Source organism: Miscanthus floridulus, chromosome 16, assembly GCF_019320115.1.
Source record: "Miscanthus floridulus cultivar M001 chromosome 16, ASM1932011v1, whole genome shotgun sequence".
NCBI lineage: Eukaryota > Viridiplantae > Streptophyta > Magnoliopsida > Poales > Poaceae > Miscanthus > Miscanthus floridulus.
The window spans coordinates 22,904,517-22,922,736 of record NC_089595.1 but is presented as its reverse complement, the minus strand read 5'-3'; the positions used below and the strand labels follow the sequence as shown (position 1 = coordinate 22,922,736).

The 18,220-nt window shown below is 40.0% G+C and overlaps 1 protein-coding gene across 5 annotated transcripts; it reads right to left on the bottom strand.

Annotated features, from left to right (window-relative positions):
* Window positions 1–3,375: 3,375 nt before the first annotated feature.
* On the bottom strand, window positions 3,376–17,057 carry LOC136510026 (uncharacterized). Of its 5 annotated transcripts, none has more exons than XM_066504598.1 (9): window positions 16,887–17,057; window positions 12,775–12,858; window positions 6,897–12,633; window positions 6,370–6,617; window positions 5,098–5,227; window positions 4,604–4,889; window positions 4,364–4,496; window positions 4,206–4,289; window positions 3,376–3,910 (listed from the first exon to the last, which is right to left on the bottom strand). In XM_066504598.1, exons 3-9 carry the CDS (start codon window positions 12,586–12,588, stop codon window positions 3,794–3,796), a joined length of 6,690 nt encoding a protein of 2,229 aa, XP_066360695.1. In that variant the 5' UTR covers window positions 12,589–12,633; window positions 12,775–12,858; window positions 16,887–17,057; the 3' UTR covers window positions 3,376–3,793. The 5 variants fall into 5 exon arrangements, 4 of the variants coding, with proteins under 4 accessions (XP_066360695.1, XP_066360697.1, XP_066360696.1 ...); XM_066504600.1 differs by lacking the exon at window positions 16,887–17,057 and adding an exon at window positions 13,305–13,506; XR_010772591.1 differs by lacking the exon at window positions 3,376–3,910 and having other exon boundaries at window positions 4,604–4,706; window positions 4,822–4,889.
* Between the last annotated feature and the right edge of the window lie 1,163 nt (window positions 17,058–18,220).

Genomic DNA, 18,220 nt, shown 5'->3' with positions numbered 1-18,220 from the left:
AATTGCCCAAATAATCGTCATTATCGTGACCTAACTCAAATTGCCTCTGCAAAACACACGTTAGTCATAATAATCTTATGTCATCATTAATCACCAAAACCCACCAGGAGCGGGTGGTCGAACGCCCCATCCGCCCGGACGCTAGCAAGCTGTCACGTCTATCTAGACTCTGAAGCATTGTTCGTTTAGCATGTCTCCTTGGCGGTGCAATAGGAATGATCGGACATTGGGACTGTCCCGCATCAAAGGCTTCGTGGGCCTTGGGCCTTGGGCCTAGTCTAGACGTGACATCGGGGCCAGACTGGGCCGCATCAAAGGCTTCGTGGGCCATGGGCCTGGTCTAGACGTGACATCGGGCCCGAGGCCTGTCCAACCAAAACTTCAAATCTCCGCTTCTTATATAAATGCTTCTCAATGTTTCTAAAAAATATATAAATGCTTATGAATTTGTCCTGCCTTATTGGAGTAAACATAAGCAGTAATGCACGTGCCTTATTGGAGTAAGCAGTAATGCTCGGGTCGTGCTTCGCATCGATCAGGGTGGGCACCTAGCGCCGCGCCGACTAGCTTTTTTGTTTTCCGCATCCACGCGGGCTCACTTCCGCACGTCCCCGCATAGCCCAATTTCGCGTGTCCACACGTGGCCTGCCACCACCAAGAGTTGCATACAAAGCTGAACGGTGTTTCTGCATACATAGGCTTTGTTTAGATGCCAAAAAATTTGGCAAAATGCACTGTAGCGGTTTTCGTTGTTATTTGGCAATTAGTGTCCAATCATAGTCTAATTAGGCTTAAAAGTTTCGTCTCGTGGATTTCGTCTAAACTGTGTAATTAGTTTTATTTTTTATTTATATTTAATGCTTCATGCATGCGTCCAAAGATTCGATGTGACGGGGAATCTTGAAAAATTTGGCAAAATTTTGGGGAACTAAACTGGCCCATACACAATGCCTAGGAAAGTGAGCCAAACTTTTCTTTAAAGTTTAAAAAAGCTGTAGTTGTTAAACTAAAAATCAAAATTAAATTTTGATTTTCACCATTGTGTTTGTTATAATAAATCCTTCAAAACAAGATCTCACATGAATATATTTAGATAAATTATGTTAACGAACATTTATCTAATGAAGATAGAACATCTTTATTTTATTGAGAAGAAGCGATATTTTATATCTCAAGAAAGATGTTCTGTCTTAATAAGACAAATGCTCTAAATTTAGAAAAATAATATTTCATATTAAGGATAAAAACATTCCAGAAAATGGTATTATAATATCCATGACGACAGAGGAAAGATGAATAACAAGAGGTATAATATATATAGAAATAGATTAATAACATAACATAAATAGAAGAAAAAATAATAAAAGATAGAACAAAGCATAAAGAAAACAAAAGGAATAAAAATAAAAGATCACGTAAAAGTAGAAAATAAAAGAACATCACATTCATAGTAATTGAGTAACTTAAATATGCTATAGAATATTTCATGGGTACTTGAATAATCAAAGATACTACATGAACATCGCATTTATACTAGGGTTATTTGCATTTATGCAATTATAATTTTCGATGTTTGCAGAAACGACATTACTATTCGTCTATTTTGATGCATGCCATTACAATTCTTCGTTTCCCAAAAAAATGCCACTGAATACGTATGGACATAGTTTGGGCCCAGCTACAGACGTATACGAAGACGTATACTTCATCACCCCTGTCACTGACACGTGGGCCCCACATGTCATCTTCTTCTTCCTCCTCTCCTCCTCTCTCTCTCCATCCCGACGCGGCCACGGCCACAGCGAGTAGCAGCAACACGCCGGCAGCCCGTGAGCAGCAGCAGCAGCACGCCGTGGGCAAGCAGCAGCACGTCGGTCAGGCCGCGAGCTCCGCGCCGGCCGCGTCCTCAGCGCACCGTCCGGGCGGTGAGCTCCGCACCCGCGTCCTGCTGCTCGGCTGTGGCGCTCCCATCGCCGGCTGCTCGCCCTCGGCGCGCGGGGTCACGACCGCGGCTCGTCGGCTCGCCCGTAGTCGCCGCCGCCGGCAGCGCCCGCCGTGGCCGCGTCGGGATAGAGAGAGAGAGAGCCGGAGAGAGAGATGAGGAGAGGAAGAGGATGACATGTGGGGCCCGCGTGTCAGTGACAGGGGAGATGAAGTATATGTCTTCGTATATCCCTACAGCTGGGCCCAGGCTGTGTCCATACGTATTAAGTGGCATTTTTGTGGGAAACGAAGAATTATAATGGCATGCTTCAAAATAGGCGAATAGTAATGGCGTTTCTCCAAACATCGAAAATTATAATGGCATGAATCGCCAAAGGATGGCTAGTCCAGTTGGTTAACTGAGATATGCTAGTCACTCCGGCAACACCCTCCAGGTCCTGAGTTCGACTCCCAGCGAGAGCGAATTTCAGGCTAGGAGTTAAAAAAATCCCCTCGTCGGTCCCGGGTGCTAAAGCATTGGTTTAAAAGAGACGGCCCATCTCACGGGTTACGTCTCCCAGTGTCGGGCCGAGGCCGGGGCCAGGGTTTTCTCGGCCTGTGTGAGAAGGCATTCTTCTTACGTATAATGCCCGGGGGACGGCTTGCCCCTCGTAGGTCGAGTTTTTTTTATAATGGCATGAATCCAAATAACCTTTATACTACACGAACCTCACAAAATACATCATAAAAAATCATATGTATACCATGTGAATATCACTAAATACATCAACAAGAATCACATGTATATTACATAAACATCACAAAATACATCATAACATCACATGTAATAGGAGAAAAAGAAAGATAAAATAAAACAAAAAAATAACAAATGAAATAAAGAAAATTAATTAGAGTAAAAAAGAAATAAAAGAAAGATAAAAATAAAAAGAACAATAAAATACCATAGAAAATAAAAAAGAAAAAGGAAAAACCAATGAACGAAAGGAAATAAAAAACAGAAAAAAGAAAAATGCACAATAAAAAGAAGTAAAAAGATAAAATATGCTAACTATATATCCAATATTTATAGCAACCCATCAACGAGCAAGTAAATATAAAAGAAGAGATAAATAAATATTAAAAAAAAGAAAATAAAAAGAGGAAAACAACCGCACGAGAAAGAAAAGGGAAACGAAAAGAAAGAAGAAATATAAGCAAGGAAAGAAAAGATAAACGTACCAACCTGGAAGTGAACACACAAAAAAGAAAAAAAAATAGAGTAAAATAAAAATAGATAGAAGAAAGATTAAAAAGGAAATATAATAAAACAAAAAAGAAATATATAAGAAAAAAAGGAAAGAAAAGAAATATAAGAAAAAAAGGAAAGAAAAGAAATATAAGAAAAAAAGGAAAGAAAAGAAATATAAGCGAGTGAATTCAGCGGCCACGGAGTGTGCTTGAGCTTATATATGTTGTTTGACGACCACCTGGTGAGGACATGGACGACAAGAAAGAAACACGGTTGGATCGGATACTAGCATCCGAGCCCTGTTATAATAAGGCATCCGAGCCCTGTATTCAGCATTTGCACACAGATATAAGCTACACGTACTACCAAAAAAAAAGATGTAAGCTACACGTAGCATTGCATGTTTCAAAACTGACCAAGATGCATCAGATCAGGACGATCCATTGTAATAACAAGTCTAAATCATATGTACAGACTAAAACAATGCAAAGTTCCAAACCTAGGGGAATGCAGTAATGAAAACTTTCTGTTCCACACCAATCACCTGCACGAAACCCCTGATCGTATGATCTTAAACTCGCAATGACACCCACCGAAAACCACATTCGAGTTCCAAATGCTTCACCGAGGCAGAGATGGTGACTTGTTCAGTAACGGGCACAGAGCCCTGACGACAATGTTCATTTCAGGCCAGCAGTCAGGCTCCGACTGTACGCACAGTGCAGCAACAGCAGCCATCTGTTTGCCAAACCAAATCAATAATTACACACACACAAAAGAAAATAAAAGTTCGTTTGTTTAGCGTACTACTTTCAGAACAAGAATATATTGTTCTCTTTTAAGACTACCAATATTAGTTGTAACTCTAAAGAGTAGCAAATTTGGCAAATTCGATTTGCTTATGGTTTTCAGTTTATTGTGGTGTGCACCTGCTCCATAAAAAGTCGTACTCTTAGTTAAAGTGTCTGTGTATACTCTTTCTTAAAATAATATGAATATTTAAATGAACATCGAGACTTAACAGTATTCTTACCTTTCTTACAGCCTTTAGTGGGTATCCTCCAAGCCTTGGATCTATGCACTGTTCCACCTTGTCTTCACTAAGCCTTGGTGTAGCCTGCACCTTAGGATAAGCAAATTAGCTGCTGCATCCTATACAGAAACTAGAAAAGTGAATGCTGGCATATGTACCCATGTAACTAGGCTCCTCTGGTCATGTGGCATTGTATTATCAATTACTTTGCGACCAGTTAAAAGCTCCAATAGTACAACGCCGAAGCTGTAGACATCGCTCCTTCTGCTATGCATTCCTGTGATTGCGCACCTAACAAGTTCACAGAAGGAAACAGCACACAAGCAGCAGAATGCATATCATTTATCAGCCTAGGCATTAGTGTAAATCTGAAAGTGTGGAAGTATTCCGTCACATACTCAGGTGCATCCCATGCTGAATTGGGATCGCGAGAAACCCGAACAGTCTCATAGTACTCATCAAACCTGTTACGGGCTTCATGTATTGAGACACCAATATCACCTATTTTTGCAACATCATTGTCAAAGAGAAGTATGTTGCTAGACTTAATGCTGCTGTGGATGATGGGAGGTTCAGCCTTGTCATGGAGGAACTCGAGGCCTTTTGCAGCACTTACGGCAATCTTCACACGCTGCAACCATGACAGAGGTGGTCCTGGTTGGGCTCCCTTGACACCCTTTTTACCTAAAATCATGGCGAATTCGAAGAATATCATCTGGGCTTTCCAAGCTTGATACTTTGTAGATTATTTAGTAGACTAACAATGTGATTGATACGATTGGTTCAAAATTTTTAAGATAATCATGCCATTGCCCTATGTCTAAGGCTAACAAGAAAACACCAAATGATCAAGCTTGAAGCTTATGAAAGTAAATCTAGGGTTATTCCATACCATGAAGAATATCATACAAGGATCCCCTTGGTGCGTACTCATAAGCAAGAACACGAGTTTCCTCTTTGACAAAATATCCAAGAAGTTGCACAACATTGGCATGCTGACTCATTCCTAAAATGGCCGGAACCTGCAACACAAGTTGTTAGAAACTAATCCTTTGTTGTACATACTAAAAAATGAAAATATAATGGCCCAGGATCAAATAGGCCCAATAAGTGATAAAATTAGGCTCTTGAACAGTTCCACAGGTACTTTCGCCTAAGTGGACACTGGACAGTACCATGATTACCGTAGCACCACCGCCGGGACAGTGTTTTCTAGGTTAGTTTTAGGAAGAGTCCAAATAATGGATTTACTTGGACATCAAGTTGGATCCTTCCTATAAATAAAAGGGGAAATGCAACTATTTTGATAAAGCAGAGACAGGGTTTTGCCGACAATCTTCGCTACCGACCAGTCGGCGCACCGACCCCCCCCCCCCCCCCCCCCACTGTTTATCTTCCTCCCTCCGCTGCTCAATTCGGCCCAGCACCAACGCGCCAGCACCTCCACCCGAGCTCACCGGCGCCACCCTCGTCTCCATCTCCGGCAGCTCTCTCCCTCCCTCGTTTTCAACTCTGGTGGGCTTAGAAGGAAGGGGGTTGGGGGGAGGCAGAGAAGCCGTGGGGATGGTGGCTGGGTGGTTTAGGGGAGCTGGCGGCGGCTGCGGCGGCCGGGCCAGGCTAGGGCGGGGCACGTCACGGCTTGCCGTTGAGCATGCCCATGGCGGCGGCGGGAGTAGGGCGGGGGAGGGGAAGAAGGAGGCCGGTGCGGCCGCGCTAGGGTTCGGCCACGGCCGCGGAGCTCCGGCAAACCCTAGCGTGGCCATGGCGGTGGGCGGTTGGCGGTGGGGTGGCGCCGGCGTGTCGCGAGGAAGAAGCCGTGGGAGGCAGTGGCGGTCGCGAGGAAGGAGGCCGTGCGTTGGTGGGCTGCAGTGGGCCGCGCAGGGCAGGGCGAGGCCCAATGTCGCCCTGGTCGGCGGGCGGCACGGCGCCCCCCGGGTCGGCGCATAGGACACCCCGGGTTTTGCTCCTCTGCCTTTTTGCTACAGTCTTCTAAACAACTCTCACTTCCTCATCCTAGCGGCCACCGCCTCTCCCCCTCCATACCCCTCTCTCCCTGTGCCCATGCCACCATTTCCATCGGTCAACTCCTCTCCCCCCAATAACTCGGACCCAGAAAAACAACAATTACTGAAAAAGGTGGAAAAGCAAGGCGCAGATGCATGACCTGTACTTGAATTTCTTCAACAGGATCAAGCTTTTTTATGGCAGAATTCTGTCCATCTTTAAGAACTGCCAGGAAAGTTTGGGCATATGATCCCTGCCCTATAAGAAGATCAATACTGAAGTTCCTGGTTACTTCATTCAGTTCCTCTAGGGAAATGGTCGATGTAAGAGTAAGAGTTAGATGAAGTTTAGCAGTATTGCTGACAGTGGCAGGAACCGTGTGTTGGCTAGACTTATTGTTATCACCAGCTGCATTGAAGAAACGAAAAAGTAAATACAATAGGCTAAGGTGATTGCTTCACCGGAAACTCTTATTTTCTTAGAAAAACAAATATTATATTTTGATATACATGGTACAGCACTTCAAACCAAAATTTAATGAACGGTGTATATGGTAAGGGTGCATTTTTATTGTGCTGAAAGGTACACCTAAACCTTAAGTACTGCAGGTTCTATTTATTTTTTATGTGTGTATCTAGAAGGTTAAGCCTGACAGACCAGAACGAGAAGAGAGTTCATTGCGTGTACCAGTGAGTTTGCTTCTGATACTTTGTGCTGAAGCGATAATCCGGAGACGGGAAAGTACAACATTCATTTCTGGCCTCTTTTCGATATGAGGTTGTAAGCAATCAACAGCAATGGCAATGGCCTCGTGAATGAAGGACTTGCCTTGTTCATCGTAAACCTTGCCAAAAATTTCTATTGCACCATGGTCAGTTCTATAGGAATGAATGAAGTCTGTAGTAAGCACATGAACCCTCCCATCATACTTGTATTGCACTGTCTTCCAAGTGATGAGCTCTAAAAGAACAACTCCGAAGCTATAAACATCAGATTTCAGGTTAAAAAGCTGACTAGAAACATCCCTTGGGTCTAAATAATACTCTCGTCCATTGTCATGAACAGCATTCTGCACAGTTGAATGTCCAAGAAACGTTGACAAGTTCCAATTGAAGATTTTTGGCACAAAATTCTTGTCCAGAAATATATTGACAGACCTGAAATTTCCCAAGAGGCTCGAACCACACAAATCAAGACTTTCAGCTACTAATGAATGGATATGAACCAGGCCCTCTGCACACTGGGCTGCTATTGACAAACGTTGATGAAGGGGAATTTTTTCTATGGAGCAGATAGTGTCATAGAGGTTTCTGTTCGATAACGATAGAGAACCAAACTTTGACTTGGATAAATCACAGAAAGACTCGTATACACACTCTAAAATGGATTTTCCTAGGTGAAAGCCAACAACATTTGCAATGTTTTTGTGATTCTTTTGGCTCAATATGCTCATAGTGTTTAGGAACATTTCTCTGTCAGTATCGGAACATGTTTTAAGTTGTCTTACTATAACTGGACGATCCTCGTCAAGGACTCCATTGTAGAGACATTCACAAGACTCTTTCCGAAAGGTCATGCGGTAGTTTTTGGTCATCCTTTTCATTTCAATTTCATTGAAAATTTTTAAATTGCCAAATTGGTGTCCCGATGTCCATACAGTTAGCTGCTGACTCAGATTTTCTTGTTCTATCTGCATAGCTTTCCTGATCATCCTTAGATTACTAGCTACTTCAACTATTTCAGGACGTGTTTTGACGTCCCTCTGCAAGCACTTAGCTGCTAACTGTCCAATGTCTCCAAGAAACTTCTTGTTTTCTGCAACACTGATTTCCTCATCAAACATGTGCTGCACATCCTCTCCTTTTGTAAGAGCCTCATTAAAACTTTGAGCAAGGCTACTGGTCACATCCACTGCTTTTTTCCTTGTGATAACTTCCAGCAAAACAACTCCAAAGCTGTAAACATCACTCTTTGGGGTTAGAATTCCACTCTCATAGTATGCTGGATCACGGTAACCTATGGAACCAATGATAGCGGTGGTTTGCTGGGGACCATTAGCACAAAGGAGTCTTGCAATTCCAAAATCTGATATCTTTGGTGTAAAATTTTTGTCTAGCAGTATGTTAGCCGGTTTGATGTCACCATGAAGAACAGGACTATACATCGAATGCATGGACGATAATGCTTCAGCAACCCCAATGGCAATTTCTATTCTTTTCTCCAAAGGGAAGGGAACCTGACCATTAGCGCTGTTGCCATGAAGTATGCTGTTGAGGTTTCCATTGGAGATAAACTCCATGACAATCATTAGAGAATTCTTTTCCGTGCAGCAGCCCAAGAGTCTAACAACATTCTTGTGGTTTATTTGAGAGTGCACTATCACCTTGGCAAACAACTCTTTCTGGGTCCCATGTATATATTTCTTTACGGCAACTGAGGTTTGGTCTTCTAGTGTTCCTTTGTAGACCTTACCAAATGCCCCTCTTCCCAGAATATACTTGTACCCATTGGTTATGTTTCGTATCTCATTTTCTGTGAAATATTTCAAGCTGTAGTTGTTTTCCAATCTTTGAAGCACCTGATGCCCATTAGTTTGAAACAAATCTCTAAGATTTTCTTGTTCTATCTGCATAGCTTTCCTGATCATCCTTAGATTACTAGCTACTTCAACTATTTCAGGACGTGTTTTGACGTCCCTCTGCAAGCACTTAGCTGCTAACTGTCCAATGTCTCCAAGAAACTTCTTGTTTTCTGCAACACTGATTTCCTCATCAAACATGTGCTGCACATCCTCTCCTTTTGTAAGAGCCTCATTAAAACTTTGAGCAAGGCTACTGGTCACATCCACTGCTTTTTTCCTTGTGATAACTTCCAGCAAAACAACTCCAAAGCTGTAAACATCACTCTTTGGGGTTAGAATTCCACTCTCATAGTATGCTGGATCACGGTAACCTATGGAACCAATGATAGCGGTGGTTTGCTGGGGACCATTAGCACAAAGGAGTCTTGCAATTCCAAAATCTGATATCTTTGGTGTAAAATTTTTGTCTAGCAGTATGTTAGCCGGTTTGATGTCACCATGAAGAACAGGACTATACATCGAATGCATGGACGATAATGCTTCAGCAACCCCAATGGCAATTTCTATTCTTTTCTCCAAAGGGAAGGGAACCTGACCATTAGCGCTGTTGCCATGAAGTATGCTGTTGAGGTTTCCATTGGAGATAAACTCCATGACAATCATTAGAGAATTCTTTTCCGTGCAGCAGCCCAAGAGTCTAACAACATTCTTGTGGTTTATTTGAGAGTGCACTATCACCTTGGCAAACAACTCTTTCTGGGTCCCATGTATATATTTCTTTACGGCAACTGAGGTTTGGTCTTCTAGTGTTCCTTTGTAGACCTTACCAAATGCCCCTCTTCCCAGAATATACTTGTACCCATTGGTTATGTTTCGTATCTCATTTTCTGTGAAATATTTCAAGCTGTAGTTGTTTTCCACTCTTTGAAGCACCTGATGCCCATTAGTTTGAAACAAATCTCTAAGATTTTCTTGTTCTATCTGCATAGCTTTCCTGATCATCCTTAGATTACTAGCTACTTCAACTATTTCAGGACGTGTTTTGACGTCCCTCTGCAAGCACTTAGCTGCTAACTGTCCAATGTCTCCAAGAAACTTCTTGTTTTCTGCAACACTGATTTCCTCATCAAACATGTGCTGCACATCCTCTCCTTTTGTAAGAGCCTCATTAAAACTTTGAGCAAGGCTACTGGTCACATCCACTGCTTTTTTCCTTGTGATAACTTCCAGCAAAACAACTCCAAAGCTGTAAACATCACTCTTTGGGGTTAGAATTCCACTCTTATAGTATGCTGGATCACGGTAACCTATGGAACCAATGATAGCGGTGGTTTGCTGGGGACCATTAGCACAAAGGAGTCTTGCAATTCCAAAATCTGATATCTTTGGTGTAAAATTTTTGTCTAGCAGTATGTTAGCCGGTTTGATGTCACCATGAAGAACAGGACTATACATCGAATGCATGGACGATAATGCTTCAGCAACCCCAATGGCAATTTCTATTCTTTTCTCCAAAGGGAAGGGAACCTGACCATTAGCGCTGTTGCCATGAAGTATGCTGTTGAGGTTTCCATTGGAGATAAACTCCATGACAATCATTAGAGAATTCTTTTCCGTGCAGCAGCCCAAGAGTCTAACAACATTCTTGTGGTTTATTTGAGAGTGCACTATCACCTTGGCAAACAACTCTTTCTGGGTCCCATGTATATATTTCTTTACGGCAACTGAGGTTTGGTCTTCTAGTGTTCCTTTGTAGACCTTACCAAATGCCCCTCTTCCCAGAATATACTTGTACCCATTGGTTATGTTTCGTATCTCATTTTCTGTGAAATATTTCAAGCTGTAGTTGTTTTCCACTCTTTGAAGCACCTGATGCCCATTAGTTTGAAACAAATCTCTAAGATTTTCTTGTTCTATCTGCATAGCTTTCCTGATCATCCTTAGATTACTAGCTACTTCAACTATTTCAGGACGTGTTTTGACGTCCCTCTGCAAGCACTTAGCTGCTAACTGTCCAATGTCTCCAAGAAACTTCTTGTTTTCTGCAACACTGATTTCCTCATCAAACATGTGCTGCACATCCTCTCCTTTTGTAAGAGCCTCATTAAAACTTTGAGCAAGGCTACTGGTCACATCCACTGCTTTTTTCCTTGTGATAACTTCCAGCAAAACAACTCCAAAGCTGTAAACATCACTCTTTGGGGTTAGAATTCCACTCTCATAGTATGCTGGATCAAGGTAACCTATGGAACCAATGATAGCGGTGGTTTGCTGGGGACCATTAGCACAAAGGAGTCTTGCAATTCCAAAATCTGATATCTTTGGTGTAAAATTTTTGTCTAGCAGTATGTTAGCCGGTTTGATGTCACCATGAAGAACAGGACTATACATCGAATGCATGGACGATAATGCTTCAGCAACCCCAATGGCAATTTCTATTCTTTTCTCCAAAGGGAAGGGAACCTGACCATTAGCGCTGTTGCCATGAAGTATGCTGTTGAGGTTTCCATTGGAGATAAACTCCATGACAATCATTAGAGAATTCTTTTCCGTGCAGCAGCCCAAGAGTCTAACAACATTCTTGTGGTTTATTTGAGAGTGCACTATCACCTTGGCAAACAACTCTTTCTGGGTCCCATGTATATATTTCTTTACGGCAACTGAGGTTTGGTCTTCTAGTGTTCCTTTGTAGACCTTACCAAATGCCCCTCTTCCCAGAATATACTTGTACCCATTGGTTATGTTTCGTATCTCATTTTCTGTGAAATATTTCAAGCTGTAGTTGTTTTCCACTCTTTGAAGCACCTGATGCCCATTAGTTTGAAACAAATCTCTAAGATTTTCTTGTTCTATCTGCATAGCTTTCCTGATCATCCTTAGATTACTAGCTACTTCAACTATTTCAGGACGTGTTTTGATGTCCCTCTGCAAGCACTTAGCTGCTAACTGTCCAATGTCTCCAAGAAACTTCTTGTTTTCTGCAACACTGATTTCCTCATCAAACATGTGCTGCACATCCTCTCCTTTTTTAAGAGCCTCATTAAAACTTTGAGCAAGGGTAATGGTCCCATCCACTGCTTTTTTCCTTGTGATAACTTCCAGCAAAACTACTCCAAAGCTGTAAACATCACTCTTTGGGGTTAGAATTCCACTCTCACAGTGTGCTGGATCAAGGTAACCTATGGAACCAATGATAGTGGTGGTTTGCTGGGGACCATTAGCACAAAGGAGTCTTGCAATTCCAAAATCTGATATCTTTGGTGTAAAATTTTTGTCTAGCAGTATGTTATCTGGTTTGATGTCACCATGAAGAACAGGACTATACATCGAATGCATGGACGATAATGCTTCAGCAACCCCAATGGCAATTTCTATTCTTTTCTCCAAAGGGAAGGGAACCTGACCATCAGCGCTGTTGCCATGAAGTATGCTGTTGAGGTTTCCATTGGAGATAAACTCCATGACAATCATTAGAGAATTCTTTTCCGTGCAGCAGCCCAAGAGTCTAACAACATTCTTGTGGTTTATTTGAGAGTGCACTATCACCTCCTTGGCAAACACCTCTTTATGGGTCCCATTTATATATCTCTTTACAGCAACTGAGGATTGGTCTTCTAGTGTTCCTTTGTAGACCTCACCAAATGCCCCTCTTCCCAGAATATACTTATACCCACCGGTTATGTTTCGTATCTCATTCTCTGTGAAATATTTCAAGCTGTAGTTGTTTTCCACTCTTTGAAGCACCTGACGCCCATTAGTTTGAAGGAAATCTCTAAGCTTGTCCCCTTGGGAATCCATGCGCAGCCCAGCACAGTGATAGGAATGCTATGGATGGTCGCTTGCCTGCATAACAAGGAGGTCAAGTAATGTTACTATTCTTTGATACGCAAGTAATCTTACTATCGAAAACAACGAAAGAAAACTATTCTTATAGGGAATTATAATGCCTACTAGCTGACCAAAAGAACCTCGAAGAATCCTAACCTGCCAGTGTAAACTTGGAGTGTAACATATAACACGTTATCAGAATGACAACTCCGCAGCACTCATTACACCAGAGTACCAGACCTAATATGATATGAACAAACAAAGGCACTAGTATTACAGATTTAACGGTATAAGCTTGCTCTCTGAAAATTCAGTAGGCCAGAAAATGAAACACATTCTTAATATGAGAGCTAACAGGTAGTTTTAAAAATTAAACTAACTGAAACTTCGATATCTAAGGTTTGAAACATAAATCACTAATTTTATTTACATAAGTAAGGTTCACCAGCGACTAATTAATCAAAAGTTTGAAGGCTGCTGATGAATTTCAAGCGTGCTTCGGCAATTTTTCATACATGTTTTTAGAGTTTCAGGGGCTTCAGGCAAGTGTCAACAATTTCATAGGGCAATTTCAAAGCCTTCAAGTGAGTTTGGGGAAAGTTTCAGAGAAACTAGAACAATGCTTCAATTAATGTTTCAGAGATAAAAAGAAAGCAAATTTCAGAGAAATCGACTTGTATCCATACTTGAGGTGGAAACAGCCCGCGGCCCCAACACACAACCTGTGCTGAGGAATCAGCCAGCGGCCGCCGCTGCGTAGCCGGCGGCAGCGCCCCGCGGCCAGCCATCGTGGCTCCGCGTTGACCACGTGGTACTCGCATTCTGCAGCACCGGAGCGCCCCCGGAGGATTCATGGTGGCGTAACGATGCGTATGGAGCTGGGATGGGAAGGGGCCGGCCTGGCCCCGGCCCGTGGTCCAAAGCCATTTTATTTTTCTTTATATATATATATATATATATATATATATATATATATATATATATATATATATATATATATATACCCTCAAAAGAGTGCTTTACAATTGGTATAAGGGCCATTTGGATCCTTTCATTCCGGAGGAATTGAAATTTACTTGATGTATTAGGCTATTGATATTTCACAATTTTCCCAAGTTCACGTATAAGTCTATCTCAAATTCATAAGGTGTATGATGAAAATTTATTCTATAGATTACCATGCTATGTTTCTCAACTTATAGCATGTTTTTCAATTCGCTTCCCTATAGTAAAAATACAACATATAAGTATCTCTCTTAAATGGCTATTGGCTAACAATAATGTACAAATATATTCTATATTATGGAACCATAGTAGCTTAATTAATTTGTGCCTAAATTATAATTATTAGAATGAATTCAATTCAAGGATTCAAACAGCCCTTAGCTAATTTTAGAGACATATATCATACACGATCTATTTCACCCAAAGTTATGATATTATTAGTCTAACCGGTAGCATGAGTCCTTCTAAATATTTTTCTATTATATCAAAGTATTATCAACATTTCTAGAAAAAATATGATAAAAGAATAAAAAGTATCATGATAGCACACTAAGATTATTAGCAATATTTAATAAGTTTGCAAGTTCACTATAATTTTAAATTTCTCTCTTTTTTCTTCTAAAATATGGTATTTCTCGATATACTTCGAGTATAGACTTATTATAAGTTCTTGTCGAGCCTGATTATTAAAAAACAAAAAAGACCAACAAATTAAGAAAAAGGATTATTATGTGATGATTGGGTTGATCCATCTGGGTCAATAGGTTCCGACCCTATTGATCCATTTTAGACACTAAAGTCAATTCTTGTGACCTATTGACTTTTAACTTTGCGGATCGGATTAAATTCCTAGTGGCACATTTGGATGGGAATTAGGATAGGGAAAGAGAAATAGATTGGGATAAAAAGGAGGGGGTACGAGATGGTATGCTAGTCTTTATTTCCCTATTCCTGTTTTAATTTTCCATTATCCAAACATAAGATTAAATCTATTTCACCCTTTATTTTCTTATTCCAACCCCCATTTCTCATGAACCAAACGCCCCCTCCTCCCTCATTTCCTTATTTCATCCCCCCATTTCTCATGAACCAAACACCACCTATAGATCGATTCGGTCCATTCTCATCCCTACAAGAAACACAAGATTTGTTTCTTTTTTTTTGGGGGGGGGGGGGGGGGGGGGTTGACTTCTCATCTTGTGAATGAGAACAGTTTAATTTTCTTTATTTTCACTCCTCATGATGAGAGAAAATGGTATTTTTAGCATGAGTATGTGCCTTTCTCGTTCTCCCTTGAGCAAATCTTTGTATACTCCCTCCGTATTGGTAATTCAAGTCATTTTGAAAAAGGCTTGGGTTAAACATTGGGAATATAAATCATGAATAACTTTTAAGTTGTTGAGTTTGGAAATGTGAAAACCATATGAATAGATTTATCTTGAAAAGTACCTTCATAAAAATATACATATATCACTTTTCAATAGATATTTTTATAAAAATAAGAAGTCAAAGTTATACTTTGGAGACATTGTCGCTGTCCAAAATGACTTGAATTACCAGTACGGAGGGAGTACCTCTTTCTCCTTTTCATATCTAACGGGCTGTTTTGGTTTGGTTGCTAGTTTTTTCTCGCCTCATCTCATCTAGTATTGCCAGAATATAGGTCTCTTCTAAACTCACAAGAAAAACCTTACTTGCATGGAAAACGAGACAGGCAAACAAAGGAACCAAACACCCGTGATTTGTTCCAGTTTCTTGCCCAACGAGACAAGGCGAGATGAACTTAGCGAGAGATCCAAACGCTCCCTAACTTTCTCCCAAGCTTTTCTGAGTATATTTACGTATGCAGACAATACATTTATATAGAAAAACCATGTAACTAGAAAAGTCAAAACGACTTATAATTTGAAACAGGAGAGTTAAAAAAATTATCTCAAATTACAAGAGACTCTTGGCAAATAACTTGTCAATACTGTCTATAAAGACATGATTCACATATATACCTACCATTAATAATATCTATCACCAATCTAAATATAATAATTATAATATCTACCCATGATTAAGGTATGATTACATGCGCTTTTTGTTCATCAATAACATAACCTAGAATTCCTAAAGTACATTATAGTTAGGACAAAGGTGGTATCCGAGAAAAAACCTTCTTTTAGGTCTGACGTACTCATCCGTACGGATCACAGCCTAAAATGGACTTTAAGTTCATGTTTAGAGGAAATATAAACAATAATACTTATAATGTCTAATGGGTATCATTATGTTCTGTATGAAATGTATTACCTCTTTGATGTCCTAAATGTTAATATTTTTCTCAATAACTTTTGTAAAACTTAAGGTAAATTTTTTAGATTCAGGAATATAAACTTAAGGTAATTGGACTTAGTATAAACTCAAACTAACTTTATTTTAAAATAGGGAGAGTACCATTTATAAGAAGCTTTAGTTATATTGTCAAATAAGATTCACCACTTTAATGATGTGTCAAAGTTATCTTAAACTGGACGGGGCCTAGACAGTGAAATACAAACCTCAAAAAAAAAAAAAAACTCAATTCGTAGGCGTGATTACTTTCAGTTCAGGAGTGTGTGTGCGCGTGTTATATATATATATATATATATATATATATATATATATATATATATATATATATATATATATATATATATATATATATAGTATATTCAGTAGCCAGCTATAAAATAAGTTATTCTGTAGCCACCTTCATTTACGATAATTTTATATACTAATTTACGATAATGTCAATACATATTTACGATAGTTGAGTTACTATAACACATGGGATATTTACCATAACGTTATAGTAAACCACTTAGTAAGAAATTATTATAATCTCGTAAAATTAATATAGTAATTATCGTAACTCAAAGTGGCTACAGAATAAGTTATTTTATAGCCAGCTACAGGGTATGTATATATATATATATATATATATATATATATATATATATATATATATATATATATATATATATATATATATATATATATATATATATATATATATATATATATATATATATATATATATATATATATATATATATATATATATATATATATATATATATATATAGCTCACAATAGGGATCATCAGCTGAAACCGAAACAAGAACAAGAAAACAGAGAGAGACAGAGACGACTGACCAGTGACCACACCATGATGAAGTAGCAGCTAGGATGAGTGCATGAGCTAGTAGCCTTATTAGTACTAGTAGGGTGCCTACCTGTCGCAGCAGCGCCACCGCTAGGCTCGCTGATTGGAGTCGATCGCTTCTTCCGCGTACGCGCAGAGTCGCAGAGAGTCCGCGACGAGGACCTCGCCCCTCGGTAATGGCGGGGCACCGGGGATCGTAGGTACAGAGACCGCGGGAAGTCAATGGAGGAAGAGGCCAAGAAGCCGCTCTGGTCTGTTTCAGTGGACAACTTGACATGCATGTTTTTTTTTTTAAATTGCTATCCGTCGACCGGATGTTTTGGCTCCATGCAACAACCGAATTCTGGACCATTGGATTTGACACGTGTCGCTTATCCCTCGCGTGCTGGTGCTGCGACGGGCACGACGTCATTGTCTGCGTCATGATGGGCTCCCCGGGATCCTCCGTGACATGATTCTGCAACATGATGGTGCAACGTGACCGTCGGTATGGCACCGGGGCGCAGAGGATCCATGCGACCTGAGGGTAGTGGGCGTGGCAGTGGGTGTGGCAGTAGGGATTGCATATGATATTTGACATTTGTGAATAATTTGATATATATTTTTCTGATGTCTAAAATCTATAAAAAAATCTATAATTTAAAAAAAAATTGACATATGTTTATGTTATTCTTAAATTACATAACTCTATCTAATAAATTATACTGAAGAAATTATTATAAATATAGTAATAAGACAATGTAAATATAGTATATGGACAAAATCTAGTTGTTAGGATGAGGGGTGGACAGATTTTTTTTTTTATAAAAAAAGGCTGCTCTGCTGGGTAACAGGGCGGATGGGCCGGGTCACGTTAATTTACAGCCTGTTTGGCTGGAGCGCCTGGCTGTCTGGTGCTGGTCAACACTCTCACGTGAGTACTGTTCATATAAATAATGTCTTTTAGTTGGGATAGTATTTTTCTCTTACACCAAACTAGTCAGCAGTAATAATTCATGAACCAGCAGCTCCAGCCAAACAAGCTGTTAATTCTGTTGTGCCTCAGGAAAAGGTGAATTTGTTTCTCTTAACTATATATCTCCGAAGCTTTAGGTTTTTCCTCTAACTCTAAAACTGAAGAAATTGCTTCGTTAACTCAAAAAACCATTTAAATTTAAATTGCCTCACTGCTCTAATTATAAGTGGTTTTCTATGTGGTTTCATCATTTTTTTAATTAAAAAATTCGGTAAACACGTTATAAGATTTTTAAATCACGAAAAATATCTTGAGCTTCTAAATTTTTGAGAAAAATGTAAGAGATAGATTAGGACATAAGAAAACCCTTAGATTATATCTATGCCCTAATTAGAGGTAGTTTTCGGGGTGGTTTCATTATTTTTAAAGACCTAGCGTCCGTCGTCTTG

Bases quoted from the DNA above. Each gene is read 5' to 3' on its own strand.
- LOC136510026 (XM_066504598.1), bottom strand. From the start codon at position 12,588: ATGGATTCCCAAGGGGACAAGCTTAGAGATTTCCTTCAAACTAATGGG. The intron at 5,228-6,369 runs GTCATGCATCTG...CTTGTGTTGCAG, and splicing joins TTGAAGAAATTCAAGTACAG to GTTCCGGCCATTTTAGGAAT. The intron at 4,290-4,363 runs GTACATATGCCA...CCTAAGGTGCAG, and splicing joins AGAGGAGCCTAGTTACATGG to GCTACACCAAGGCTTAGTGA.